This window comes from Anguilla rostrata, chromosome 7 (assembly GCF_018555375.3).
Source record: "Anguilla rostrata isolate EN2019 chromosome 7, ASM1855537v3, whole genome shotgun sequence".
NCBI classification, from domain to species: Eukaryota; Metazoa; Chordata; class Actinopteri; order Anguilliformes; family Anguillidae; genus Anguilla; species Anguilla rostrata.
The window spans coordinates 16,881,548-16,896,195 of NC_057939.1; the positions used below are offsets into that span (position 1 = coordinate 16,881,548).

At 46.3% G+C, this 14,648-nt stretch overlaps 1 protein-coding gene across 2 annotated transcripts; it reads right to left on the reverse strand.

The window, feature by feature from the left end:
• Nucleotides 1-168: 168 nt before the first annotated feature.
• Nucleotides 169-14,082, reverse strand: scyl2 (SCY1 like pseudokinase 2). 2 transcript variants are annotated; one of them, XR_010331217.1, is made up of 19 exons: nucleotides 13,829-14,082; nucleotides 10,745-10,946; nucleotides 10,391-10,548; nucleotides 9,451-9,595; nucleotides 8,926-9,075; nucleotides 8,522-8,743; nucleotides 7,972-8,088; nucleotides 7,456-7,581; nucleotides 7,108-7,284; nucleotides 6,383-6,505; nucleotides 5,871-5,984; nucleotides 5,586-5,718; nucleotides 5,219-5,337; nucleotides 5,022-5,122; nucleotides 4,829-4,898; nucleotides 4,454-4,543; nucleotides 3,808-3,927; nucleotides 1,484-3,267; nucleotides 169-1,321 (listed from the first exon to the last, which is right to left on the reverse strand). XR_010331217.1 is itself a non-coding variant. In XM_064343262.1 (18 exons), the coding sequence occupies exons 2-18, from the start codon at nucleotides 10,919-10,921 to the stop codon at nucleotides 2,632-2,634; spliced, it is 2,778 nt and encodes a 925-aa protein (XP_064199332.1). In that variant the 5' UTR covers nucleotides 10,922-10,946; nucleotides 13,829-14,082; the 3' UTR covers nucleotides 169-2,631. The 2 variants fall into 2 exon arrangements, 1 of the variants encoding a protein (XP_064199332.1); XM_064343262.1 differs by having other exon boundaries at nucleotides 169-3,267.
• Between the last annotated feature and the right edge of the window lie 566 nt (nucleotides 14,083-14,648).

Genomic DNA, 14,648 nt, shown 5'->3' on the forward strand with positions numbered 1-14,648 from the left:
TGTCTTCCTCTCCTTAGGTGATGTCAATGGATGTCACAAATTCTGTATGGTAGAATGTCTGCTGAAAATTACTAGATGGTAGGCAAGGATGTAATCACTGTGAATCTGTGGTCACAAACCTAATCAGAAAGTACAAGTGCTTTCCCGACAAAGGAAACAACAGCCATGTTAAAGAATACTAGAATGTATATTTTTATATATATTTACAGAATTCCACTGAAGACTAGGAAAGATCCAACCCTCAGTCTGAACTGAGACAACACAAAACACCCCATTCACAATACAAATTTCACAAAGACTCCACAGTGTACAGTTATTTCTCTCATATACAAAGGATCAGAGTTTTGTAAAAGAATAGACTTTTGCTCTTCTCGGTTTAAACCAAATGTGTTACGACAGCGGCAACCTTGTCATGTTGTGGGAAATGCAGCAATCATGCGCAGTGGGTCCTCAAATTTGTCATCACATAAATGGCATCACAAACCAAAGTGACAGAGAGGAAGCAGAGGGGTTTTTCTTTAGGGAACTAAGGAGATCATAGCTCCTGAGTAGCGTTCACAGGTCCCAATACTACAGTCCAGAAGTCCACTGCATTGTACAGTCACAATATCTACTGCCCCCTGGGGGCGACTTTCACCAAACAGTGCCCGCAAAGAAATTCACTTGAAACCCAAATTGTGTGGCTTGTGGCCAGTATAAAATTATCCTTCATCGCTGAAATCTACAAGAGGCAAATGGAAAAACAGAAAGCAGCAGATAAAATCCCTTACCCTTCACCAAATGAAATTATTGCAAACACCTCTTAAGGCCTTTCTTCCATTAATGCAACAGCAGGAAAAGAGTCGGGTCCCCTTTAACGAGCGCTCCCCATCAGAACGCATCAACGCATCTTCAAACACTTCATTCACAATATATTACCACTGTATACTCAGTTTGATATATAAAACTGTTATAAATACTTTTAAAAACCTGTGTGGTCGCTGTGGTACGAGACGGTTAATGTAAGGTGGAGGAGAGACATCGGGTGTCAGTCACCCGCCCTTGTGGAGGAGGGACCTGCAGAGTGATGCTGAAACAGCACAGAGCTGCAGTTAAGGCCGATGCATCCACAGGCGCACCCTGCCTCGTGCTCCAGACAGGGAGGGGTGGAGAGAGAGGCTCTGTGAAGAGGCCGATGCACCCAAACACAAAACACACAAATATATCCACCTCTGGAATATCGACAGTAAATACAGCATTTATTTGACCTGCTGTGGCCGGGCGTTCCCTATGTACAGATTCACTTCATTTCCACAGCAGAAAAGAAGCATTCACCCTTTCACTCACACGGCCAGCACCACTCACCCTTTCACACTGCGAAGGAGACCTAGCAACATTCACCCATTCACTCGCATAGCCAGTGCCACTCACCCTTTCACACTTCACACGGCAAAGGTGACCTGGCGGCATTCACCCTTTCACTCATACAGCCAGCACTACTCACCCCTTCACACTGCAAAGGAGACCCAGCAGTATTCACCCTTTCACTCGCATGGCCAGTGCCACTCACCCTTTTACACTGCGAATGAGACCCAGCAGCATTCACCCATTCACTCACACGACCAGCACCACTCACCCTTTTACACTGCGAATGAGACCCAGCAGCATTCACCCATTCACTTTCTTACATCTGCTAACATGGCAAGACCAACAGCATTCACCCTCTCATTCTCACTCATGACAGCAAGGAGGCCTCTGGCCACACCCTCCCAATCCTTCAGAAATGAGAAGGCCATTATCTCCCAGAGCGTACGGGAGAGAGAGGGAGGTGGGAGAGAGAGGGGGGGTGAGACAGCCTCTCGCCTGACAGCTAGCGTCACACCACCTGGTCCCAAACACAGCAAACTGACTCCAAAAAAAACAAAAACACTCAACACAAACTGCCACACAATAGCAGAGCTGCCCAAGACACAGCATGTGATTGGTGTGGCTCTTAAATGATGGCAAGCCTAACGCATGCGGGTCCTTCATGCTGTGGTGGACGGACAGCTCTGCTAGAGGAGTGGCAGAGACAGTAACAGAAGCCCTGCTTGGCGGCCCAGAGCAAGAGAAGCAGAGCGAGGGACGGAGGGAAACTGCATCACCATGGAGACCGGCTGGTCTACTGCTTCTGTCTGGGTCTCCACTCGGCTACGCACCAGTCTCGAATGTACCCACATGAACCTCACTGCTGATATGAGAATCTGGGGAATAATCGCAGCGCACATTATTGACTTGATCTCAACCCAGTCCCCAGGGTTACTGACGCGATACAGCATCTAAACCTCAGTTACTGATGCCAAACCATGTAAACCCCCAGAGGCAAATTTCAGATGCGTGGGCTGGACATGGTGACTAATCCCAAGGTTTAGTGATGGGATATGGCAGAAAGGTCCTTCTCTGCCCCAGGGCTCTACTCAATATACTGAGGCCTGCAGTCTGAAGCGACTTTTAAACCACAATCAGATCACATCAAACGTAATTAACAAAAAGCTGGGATCTCCACTTGATTCGATAAGAAAGATCACACTATTCAGTCACCCAAAGTTTTTTCTGTGTTTTCTCCCCAGTGATTTTTTTTGTGAGAAAAGGCGTGGATGTGCAAGCGGGTCTCTATCCGAAGAGATCCTTCAGGTCATTGTTGGCGGAGGTGCTGTGTCTGAGAGCGCCGGCATTCATGGGCGGGGCAGCCATGGGGGCAGGCGCGGGGGCGGGCTGGGAGAAGTTCTGCGGGCTGAAGAAGGGGTTGGCCTGCATGCCGAACCCCGCGTGGGCCCCGCCCATAGGCAGGGGTGCGGCCTGGGGAGGCTGCTGCGACCCGAACTGGTTGAGCCACGGGCCGGGGGCGGGCGTGGGTGCCGGGGTCATTTGGTTGAGGGTGACTTTGGGCTTCTGGGAGGCGAAGAGGGAGTCGAGGGCGGACATGTCTGGGGGCTTGCCCGGCTGATTCTGGGTGAGGGCGGAGAAGTTGGGGGTGCTGGTGGTGGTGGCCATGCCCCCGTACATGGGGGCCGCCGGGGGACCCGCCGGGCGCATGCCCGCGTTCATGCCCGCGGACGGGAAGCCCATCCCCGAGCCGAACCCGTTGCTCATGGTTCCCATAGTGCCCACCCCGCCCATGGGGGCTGCTGAGGGAAAGCCGGTGGAAATGGCCCCCGTCTGCACAGGGCCCTGCCGGGGGCCAGTGCTGAGGGACAGGCTGCCCAGTGACGTCATGCTGTTCATCAGGCTGCTGGTCAGATCTTTCGCCTGGCAGAGATAAAAGTACACAATGCAGTTTCAATAAGACCTGGCCTGCTGGACACAGCGTTACCTCTGTGGAGGTTCTGGTGTACAGTTATCAAGTGTTGTGGGCATCGTACTGGTGTATGTGGGCTTCTGTAGTAGGGGGCGCCGTGTGTTACTAGTGTGGGACCTCTTCCCAAACAGAAATAAGATATACTTATACCGCAACGTATTGTAAGTTTACTTTTTAAAACTGATTATGCTAAATATATTTCACAGAAGTGCAATATGTTTAAATATAAGTGAAAATAATCAAGTGCCAATAATCTGTACAGTTTCCCATATACTGTGAAGTGTTCCCAAATCTTGATAATATATTTTATTTCAATACATTTTCAGTATTGCCTGCATCTGGGTGTGTATGGAGGGTATAGCAGGTTACCTGAGAGGTGGGCATGTGTAAAGTGGGTATAGCAGGTTACCTGTGAGGTGGACGTGTGTAGGGTGGGTATAGCAGGTTACCTGAGAGGTGGGTGTGTGTAGGGCGGGTATAGGGGGGGTTACCTGAGAGGTGGATGTGGCTGCTTTCATGACATTGGGTGTGAGAGGCTGCTGAGTCCTCAGTTTAGCTGCTTGCTCCTGCTCCTTCGCCAAACGCTGCTTCTCCTCCAAGGTGAGAGACACCTGGACATAAGAGGGGGACCCAGGATTATTACACATTATAGAGGAACACGCTATAGAGCAGCACCAGGACATTACATTACAGGCATTTAGCAGATGCTCTTATCCAGAGCGACTTACACAGTTTTTCACATAGCAAACGAGTAGTCCTTACATGAACAGTTAGAGAATGAACAGCTATGAAACAGGCCAAATAAGCAAGGAACAGAAGCAGTGTTGTGGATGGTATTATGAACCACCCGTTGAGTTGTTCTGTTGTTCACATTCCAAATCAAATATTTGGTCACAGCAGGCCTGCTCTTTAATTACTAAATCACAATGGATGCCTTTAACTCGTATCCCACACAAAACACTACTGCTCACTTATAATTAGAGAAACATGACGGTCATGTTTGCCATTCGGGTGCAGTTAAATTCAGAGCTTGTTCAGCACAGAACCAGACACTGAGAACAACAATGTATACTCACAGAGACGGACGGAGGCATCGACACTGTCTTTAACTGAGGCCATAAGCCTGACATTACTTACTCTGGATGGTTGTGAAGCAGCCACAGAAGATCCGTTCTCTTTCCCATTTAGCCCAGAACTCGAAGAGTTCCCTCCGAAGATGTTATCAATCTGCAGATAGAGGAAGGGTCTAAACGTTTGCCCACTAAACCGTACCACTCTGTCAACCTATCACACGTCAAACCGCTGAAGCTAAGCAGGCCTGGTCTTGGTTAGCACTTGGACGGGAGAACTGGGCTGGTGTTTGCCAGTACGGGCCATCATAAATGAGGTTTTTCTCACAACTACACCAGACTTTTGGAGAGAGGAGCTGGAGGAAGCAAACTTTATTTTGCCAAGTATCTATTAACTCCAGAACCTAGTGCCCTGTCCCTTATTTCCAGGTAAACATCTCACCTGGTTGCCAGGGCTGGGTGTGGACTTGGGTTCTTCGGATTGGTTTAGCTGGTTTGAGATGTTCAGCGACCTGAGCGGAGACACGCAGAACATTATCATCACTCAACGCCCACCTGAGCCTGTAGCATTAATGGCAGCTAAGATGCATGTGACAGCTGTCTCTATGGTTACGTGGGAGTGGAGTGACAGACACCTTTGCTGCTCCTGCATGGCATGCAGCTGCTCCAGTTTGGTCTTGTGCTCCGCCTCCATTCGGCTCAGCATGTCTCTGATCACGGCCATGAAGGAGTTGAACTGAAACAAACGACCAATTCAGCATGCGTCCGATAAGCACATGAAACAGGTCAACACAAAGAAAAATGCGTACGCGTTTGTCTGTCTGTATCTCACCTGGTTCAGGTTCAGGTTGTTGTCAATACTGAGGGACACCAGATGAGGAACACTCTTCCCAGCCAGGTGCTCTTTAGGGATCCCCAGTTTCTTATGGGAGAAGGTGCACTTGTAGATGCCTGAGGAGAAATACAAATTTCTTCAGTTCCAACTGAATATCACCCGCGACTTGCGATATTCACCTGCTATTTGTACAAATACTAAACACTGTTCCCATTCTACCACTGTAATGTGGAGTATTACACACCACTGGCCCTAACTGAACTGTTGTAGCACATGTAAATATCCAGCAGTGCTTGTCTAATCTGGAAGATTTTGAACAGTTTGTACACACAAAAAAGCCTCATTCAAAAGTTCCTCCCCTTACCCAGAATCCCCATAAGCACGGCAGGCTCCCTGGAAGGGATCTGCTGCAGGAAAGGCAGGATCTCATCGATGACAAACCATTTATCCAGGTATTCCAGGATCTTCCCCAGGCACACCAGGGAGTTGACCCGCACCTGGGAAACACACGCATGCGCTTTAACTGGGAGAAGCCGTTGAGCTCTCTCAACCAGTGAGAGTCAATCTAGGCAGCTGTGTAGCAAGGTAATATAAAGGGGAGGGGCTAGCGTGGTGCTATGCGGAGGGGCTCACTTCACAAGCGACTCACCGCAAGAGAGGAGGTCTGAAGGCAGGCGGATTTGATTCGCGGGATCAGCGAGTTCTTCATGGACGGGTAGTCAATCAGATTTGCGAAGGTGGGGATGATATTCAGGCACAGTTCCTGCGGGGGGAACCACTGGTTCAGAACAGTGTACAAGTGATGCAATACACAGTTTTATATGGCCCTTAACACAGAACCAATCCATAACACAGAGCCAATACAGCTGAAGACATTTCTGCCCATCAAAGTGTGCACACTGTGGATTTCAGCTTACAGAGATTTCAGAGATTTTACTCCATCTTTCGAGTGAGAGTCTGAAGCCTGTTCAAGTAAATTGCTGTAATAACACTGCACACTATCCTTCTCAACAGATTCTCCTTTTATGAAAAAACTGATGTCGGACACAGATAACGTCATAGTCCCGAATAGACGTGCGGGGGAGCTTGTCTCCATGGTGATCTCAGCATCTTGCACGGGCCTGAGCGGATGCGGTCTCCATGGCGACACCAAAAACTTACCTGGATCTGCGTGGAGGGCGCCTCCAGCGCACGGTACACCATGGGCAACACGCTGCTCCTGATGTCCTCTGCAGGGGTCTTAGTGAGCAGCAGGTCCATCTTTTGCAGGAAGATCAGCAGTATCTAAGGAGACGGGACAGGGAGAGTGCGTTAAGGGCACGCCTCAGAGACGCGCGTGCGCTAAGGGTGCGTTCTCATCACACGTGCCACTTGACAAAGCAAGGCCACTCACCATGTTAGCAGCCTGGGAGCATGGAAAAGGGAACACACAGAGAAACAGTGCCATGACTCAGCGGAACAGCACTTCAACCAGCTTTGACCCTCCAGCGCATTGCAGCAGGGGAAAAGGAAAGGAAAGGGCCGCTTCTCTCACCCACTGATGCACTTAGAGCAGCAATGTCACAACGCATTAATTTCTAAAAATGTATAAGTCGTAATTCTACCCAAGAGAGATACGTGCACATGCACACACATACACAGACAGGCACGCTATATTCTTATTTGGGTCCACTGTTAGGGACCGATGGAATTCAGCCCTGAACGCTCTGAAGTTTAATCCCTGCTTCTGAAGGGGACTATAGCAAAGAGGTGCATTTGCAGTCAGACATAAGCAGGGAGATTGGTCAGCGAGCTAGGAGAAAGAGAGGACTGGGAGTGGTTCTGTGTGAGTGGGTAGTGACAGAGTCAGGTTATTCTGAGCAGGTAGGCACAGTCGGGAGAAGTACCTGCACAGGCTCTTGCTGTTTGAAGACCGGGCCGAGGTCAGGCAGGATCAGACGCACGTACTCCTCCTTGGTGCACTCCTCCGCTATCAGCAGCACGTTGGGAAGGACAAACGGGACCATGTCCGGATTCACAAACTCCGAGGTGAGCGCCGGCAGGATCCGGTGCACCACCACACGCTGAGCGAGAGGGGTCAGAGTTCATCAGTCAGACTGACCACAGCATCAGAGTAAACATGCCAAGATGTGATAGCCAGAGTAAGCAGTGTGGACGCAGTCGCTGAGTTTTGCTTTCAGCAAATCACAACGCAGAGCTTTTGTTGGGAAGCCAATCACTGAACATAGCTTTACCTTCGGCAACTTGGGCAGGACCTTGGGCAAGCCTTTGTAGAATTGAGACTTCTGCAAGTTGTCCCTTTGGAAGAGGGAATCAAAGTACTGCAAAGTCACCGATCCCACATCACCGAAGAATGGAATCTGGAGACAAGACACACCTGACATTAACAAATATAGATGCCAAACGCTTACAGAACTCCTCCAAGTAGACAATATATTCTGAACACCTCCTCATAAAAACACCGCACTATCTGTTCACAGCTGTGCCTCAGCAGTTTAATATAAACACTGCAAACAGAAGGTGTTTGTGGCTCAGTGGTGTAATGAGAACAATGCAGCCGTCTATGTCTCAGGTGTAAATATAGCAGGTGTAAATATAGCCCAGTACACAGATGTGATTTAAGCCACAAACAATAACTACCTGGCAGAAGAATTATGATTTCAGGATTCCAGCATCCTTTCCACACATTCCTCTTTGTACCCACCCTACAGTGTGGTATGTAACAGCAGGGATAGCCATTTATTACTTGCCTTGGTCATCTGGTCAGCATCAGGCCGGACGTTGGGCGTGACGCTCAAGAGCATCTTCACATGCTCCCGTACCTCTTCAGGGATCTTGTTGAGGACCCCCGGGTTCAGTCGGCTCAGCTGGGGAGACATTTAAATAAGTCTCTCATAAATCTCATAAGAGCATATCACTTGAATCCTATCCTGTTCATCTAGCACTTTCAGGTTACATGTGTATCTCCATCCAGCACTTATATTGCACTTTTTGTATTGTTATCCTGATGTCGTAGCTCATCGTCATGCCTCGTAGTTTGACTTACCATAACTTTCTGACCTATCCCATGCCAACTGTGTGAACTAGACTTTATGTTCACGGCTACGGACAACAGTTACATAATAGGTATTCTACCTCTGTAGTTATTGTGCGTCGCTATGGATAATAAATGTAATGTAAAGTCAAAACAGAGCCACAGCACAGCCATGTACAGAGTGGAAACATGGCGACCTGCAGGAGTAAGAGGAGCTGGAGCCCTTCTTTCCAGTGGACGGTAGGGAGAGGGCAGGCAGGTCTCACCTGGTCCAGCTGTCTGCTGAAGCTCTTGAAGATGTCCTGCTTGTTGACCTTGAAGACGGGCTTCCCCTCGTTGAAGACGGCGTGCATGACCACGCCCAGGGAGTACATGTCAGAGGCGGTGTCACAGCTGACCGACAGGATGTACTCGGGGGCAAGGTACTCCGGGTTCGGCAGGCAGAGAGACGACTGATTGGGATCCCACTCCTTACAAGTGTACGTGGGCTGGTCGACACAAACACACAAAGGCAAACTTATGAGACAAAAAGGCCCCAACCTCCTCTCGTTCAGTAACTCCCTGCTTCCTATCCTGTGAGCCTTCATTTCCTCTCCACCCCCCACCCAGCTGCACTAGTCAGACACAGGGACCCCTCAGTCTGGTGAAGACCTACGCTACTACGACTCACCTCCTGGTCTGAGGGGTTGCTGGATGAATTGCTGAAGTCAAAGCCCATGATCTTCCAAGACCCGCTCTTATTCACAATGATGTTCTCGGGGCACAGGTTCCCATGCACCATCTTCACCCCACTGTGGAGGAAGGCTAAGCCCTCTGCAGTCTGTCACAGCGAGGGAGGGGACAAGAGAGACAGAATAGCGACCGTAAACTTGCTACGAACGAACACTGGACCATCCAAAACATGAGAAGACATAGAAAGAGAGAAGAGTTCACTAGTTCAAGATCATTTAAACAATTAACACGGTCTTTAATTAAATTATCTGTCAATTACCAGGAGTAATTCAAGTTAATGAAAGTTCAATAAAAAAATTATTTAACCAATTTTTATTACTGAATATGACATCTCCACGACGTTTTGGCAGTGGGCAAAATAACTTGCTCATTCTGAGCCATATGCTATATAAAGTATAATTCCTAATGATGAACGTAAGCAGGGATTGGATGAATCCTTCTGCAGGTGTGTTTGAGATCTTACCTGTAAGAGGCCGTACTTGGTTTCTATGTCGTACAGTTTGTACTCTTTGATCTCTGATGGAACTGGACTGGGCAGGTTCTCATACTGACCCAGAACATTGGCCAAGCTGGCAAAGACAGGTTCTGTACAGAAGGCCAGGCAGTCTCTGAAAAGGAAAGAGAGCAAGATTCAAGGTTACCATGTACCATTATTTTACAAGGAGGCCATTTAAAATAAACCAGCAGTACAATAAAAGTGCTGTTACATCAATCACATGGTGCACCGGTAAAGAGAACTGGCCGAAGGTGAATAAATACTAAACGGCAGAGGCTGAGTTCAGGGCACCAAGACGCAGTTGATAAAGTGTGTTTTCAGTCTGCATTGTGTAAAGGCCGTGTTTCTGCAGTTCTAACAGATGTAGGCAGCCAACTCTACTGACGGCAGGAACCAAAAAGAACCACTACCAGGAGGCGATGGCTGACGTGCTCTTTGTGAGATGTGTGTTAGTCAGTGCTCTCCTCAATTAACAGTGGACGTTTCAGCAAAGGAATGGGTCTAAAAATATGACTGGGCATTTCAAAAAATATTATGCAGCATGGTAGCAAAACCTTTTCAGATGACTTTGACATTTTGCTTTTAAATATTAATAAAAGATCTTGGGTAGAAAATGACAAGTTGGATAAAATAATACAATCCTTTTCACTTTAAGGGCAAATTTGGTTTCTAAAAATTAGAATTACTGACAGTTATAATAATATTCAACCCAGTTCAAATGCATTCAGAAATCTACAACAAACACGTTCTACAGGTCTTTGGATTGAAATGAGATTCAAATGTTATTTTCATTCCGACTCTTACAGTTAGAGCATTCTTGAAGACTCAACAAATAACAGAATATTAAAATATTAGACAGTAAAAACACAGGGGTTGAGGAAAGGCTTAATGAACGCGAGTCACTCACCGCGACTCCTCCAGGGGGTGTTGAACGGTAAGAAGGCGAGGGTGTCGTAGGCGGGTCAGTTGTTGGACTCCTTTCTTCAGAGAGTCAACAATCTGGTCCTTTTCAAACTTCTGATACTTGTCGATGAGTTTCTTGTCAAAAACAAACACTGCTACTTCCTGGAAAACAAGGAAAACAAAGTATTTTGCAATGATCCACAGGGAGAGAAGATTGCTGCCTTGCAAATTCACTTCGTGACAAGAAGGCAAAACTTGCAGCATCACAGGTATCACCATTCTTTTTCAGTAAATACATCAGTTACCACCATGGTTATGTAATCTTCCCTTCCTTCTTCACCTCAGGTGAGTCACCTACCTGTTTCGTGGACTTCTTGGATCCACTGTAGATCCTCCAGCACAGCCCTGGTCCACTGCTGGCCATGTGCCGGCCTACTTCAAACTCACGGGTCACCGGGTTACCCATGACTGCACTGGTGACATCTGCTGTCACCTTGGTGACAGTGCTTTTCAGCTTATTGAGCATGGACTCCATGTTTCAGCCAACGGTCAACCAGAGCCTACCGGAAAAACATGAAAACCCAACCATTTACTAAGGAGACCATCCTCCCTGAAATACACAAGGTCACCACAATCTACCTGAGAATGAATCAGCATGGACAAAAATTATCCCAGTGAGTCTTGGGGAAAAAGGAGCACCAAAGCTCCACTTACCCTGAGGAAACCACATAAGCTGGGTGCACCTATGCTTTCCCTCTCATTAATACTGTATGTGAATGTGTGCTTTCAAAGAGAAAGAAAATAAAATTAATCTTTGACAATATACATGCAAACAGCAAACCCTCTCTCCTCCACGCACACACGTCCCATTTCTATGACACGGTGTAGACAAGTCGCATACACTTTCCCCCTTCTTCAATGTCTGCATCCATACAAGCATAAACACTTGTTCCATTTCTCCTTGACAGTAGACCGCGCCCGTACAGTACACGCACACACTAAGTCATCCTCTCCAACAAACAAGAGGCCAGCTCTATCTGAGGAGTGCTGAACTGTGATAAATTGGAGTAAGGACAGAATAAGAAAAAATAAGCAGGGAGCAGGAGAGAGATGAGACCAGAAAGAGAGAGGAGAAGATTAAATAAATCAAACACTCTTTGCTCTGTCCCCATTGCCTGATAGTGCTCAAGAAAGTTGGAATTATTTAAACTCAGCCATGTACTCTATTTGACTGACACAGCTTCATCGTTAGAAGGACGCAGTAAGGATGTTCTGGCTGGCTGAATTAGCAATCCAGAGCTCATTCCAACAGGCCTTTCTAAGATCTAAAGGTTACTGATCACGCTTTAATTAGTCACGGATCTCTTCTGTCTCAGTTGCAGAAGGCCTTTGTTCTTCTTGTATTTGTCTCTGTCTCTGTGGCCAGCAGACATAATCAAATGCAAGACATAAGCAGGTAAAAAGCCTTACACCTGGTGGGAGGGATCAACATTGTTCAAAAGAGCACGATTCATTAGCTTCCGTCTTCCTTCACAACAAAGCTTAAATGTCCCTTTAGTCAGAGCATATGCAATTGGCGCAGAAAGTTCTTTTTGGGAAACATTCTCGGCCAGAGAGAATTCAGTGCAAACAGAAAATTGGCAATGCCTACTTCTCACTCCTACTGGACAAGAATAGGCATTCTTCAATCTAAACTCAAAAATTGTTCTTGGTATCATTGTCTCCCATGAATGAGTCACAGTATTTCGCTTTCATTTGGTCGCACACCAAAATAAATTCATCTGAATATCATTTCATGCAGGAGAACTTGCATTTATAAAGGCGCTGCTCCCAGCAAGCCTAGCTGGAATAAGTGTGACAGCTCCTGAGGGGCAAAATGAGCATGGCGCAGAACTAATCACATGAGACTTAAAACTGCACTCCTGGGCTTCCATTCGAAGCCCTGGCTCACAGTGGAGGTTGGGCTGAGTTGGATCTGTCCATTGTTTGAGTTTCTTTTTTTTTTTTTTTCATCATACTGACCAGTTTTGTTTCAAGGATTCAAATCTATTCTTTCCAAAATTTCCTATTTTCTTGCAAAGCATCTTTGTGACAGTGTCTCTGAAAAATGTGCTCTAAAAATAAAACTGATTACTGCACAGGGGACAGACCTGCTACACCACCCTCTTGTCGTCTGCTCAGCCAGTCTGACATGGGAGTTGCTACATAGTACCGCGTAAGCTACTGTCAGATCTGGACAAAGACTGCAGGTACTGACTACAGTGTTCTGAACATCTTCCTGTTTTTGATAAGCCCCACTCCTTCTGTACAGATTTTCAAGCTATCAAGCTCAATTTTAGCCTACACATGACAAGCTAAAAATCCAGCCCAACAGGCATCTACAATTTAATCATGTAACCATGTTACAGTTAAGCAAAAATACACTGTGCTGCGCACTGCATCTTGAATGGGGCAGTACAGAAACGTAAAGCAGCTTCAGCCAAATTGGATGGGAGGTCATAAAACCGTAAAACTATAATATAAGCACATAGGTTCTTAGGTCTCCTTGGTAGGAATTACATTGCCCCTAAATCTGTCCAATTACTCAACGTGATGTTTGAAGGGAATGCATTAACAATTATCTGTATCTATCTAGTTGGGGGAAAAAAGCAACTGTTATGTCTGACCAGCCAAGCAGACGAGTGAAACATTTGTTTCTGCTTCATCTGACAAGCAACGTAATACAACTTAACGTTAGCACAAGCTTGTTCGAATCCGTATACAATACACTGACCAACGTATTGTACGTTTTAGTTGCTATTGGCTATTGCAAAACTGAAATAACCTGCTAGGCAGTTCGCTAATGACACATCGCAATGTTTTAGCAATTTCTTAACCAACAAGTGAAGCAACGTTGGCTTTCAGCTAGCTAGGTCATTTCTGTTACGCTATGTTAATACCAATTGAATGAATGGCTGAATGTCCTCTTCAGTGCTACAGCTACATGGCGAGCTACGTGCCAACATTTAAAGCTCCCTAACTGGCAAGATGACAAGCTAAGGAAAATACTTTGCCAAATACCTAACAGTTAACTAGCTAACTATCGATAGCTTCAAACCAATTTCACATCCGGAAATGAAAGTGACAAATAAAACAGCTAAGTTAGCTGAGCAAGTTTCATTATCAAACACTCCCCAGTTCCGACAGAAACGTCACAAAGCACAGCTAGTGTTCTCACGTATTTTCAGATTTATAGAGGAATACCACGTACCTAGCTAGCTGGTTTTAGCTAGCCTACGCAGGGCAAGCGGTCTAACGTTAGGCCCATCGAATGTCAGCACCTGCTTGTTTGTCTGGATAGCTGGTTAGCTAAATAGCTAGACGTCACTCTCAAACATAACAACCGTTTTATTAACTCGGTTTTCTCGTATATTTGTTTTCTTATTAAATGTCTCCCTCTTACCTGTGTCCTAAGGAAGGTGTCAGTGCCTTACTGATGCCAGTTCGAGCTTAGTGTAAACTATCAGCGGCGGCTGTGCTTCCCAGCCTCCATGTCGTCTAGCGTATAGAATCGGTCTCCTACCTGCCCAAATGACGTCACATCCTACTTTAGAATTTTTGATTCCGAACTTTTTCAGCGTATTCGTTCGTAATTGGCCTCAGTGCTCAATGAGCCAATGACGCCTGAACGAGTTGTGGTCGTGGAAAACAAATACTGTCCACAGTACCGTGTCATTTCCACCCTTCTGCATCATGTGACCAGCACGAAGGCCGAAGTCATTCCATTGATTGCGTTCAAATAATGTATGTTCTTAGAGGCTATTCAACAGTCACTAGTTAAATGGCAAATACAAATGACAACGATTCCAAAATAAATTTGCACAGAGAAGTAATCTCACATTAAAACCGCGTTACCATTTCGTCTTTCTGATTATTTTACATTCACTGAAAACAATTTATTTTGAAGACCTGCCTGTATGGTGTGTATTGTGTATGCAAGTGATCATTCATAAAGAGTTTACTCCTATAACACTTATCTTTGTTTATATTCCAGACATAGATTGCTGAAATGTCACACCCTAATTTCCATGCTCACGTGTTTATAGGGTAATCAAATCAGTCAAATTCTGCACTCAAAAACCGCTGGATTGTGATTGAGGAATAGGCAAGTTTTCGACAATTAGCATTTTAAAATTTAAATCAATTAGTAGTTTGGTTTTGAGAAAGCAGACTTATTTATGAAACGCATTAGCTTTGCTGTTAACAAACATTATTCAAAGGAG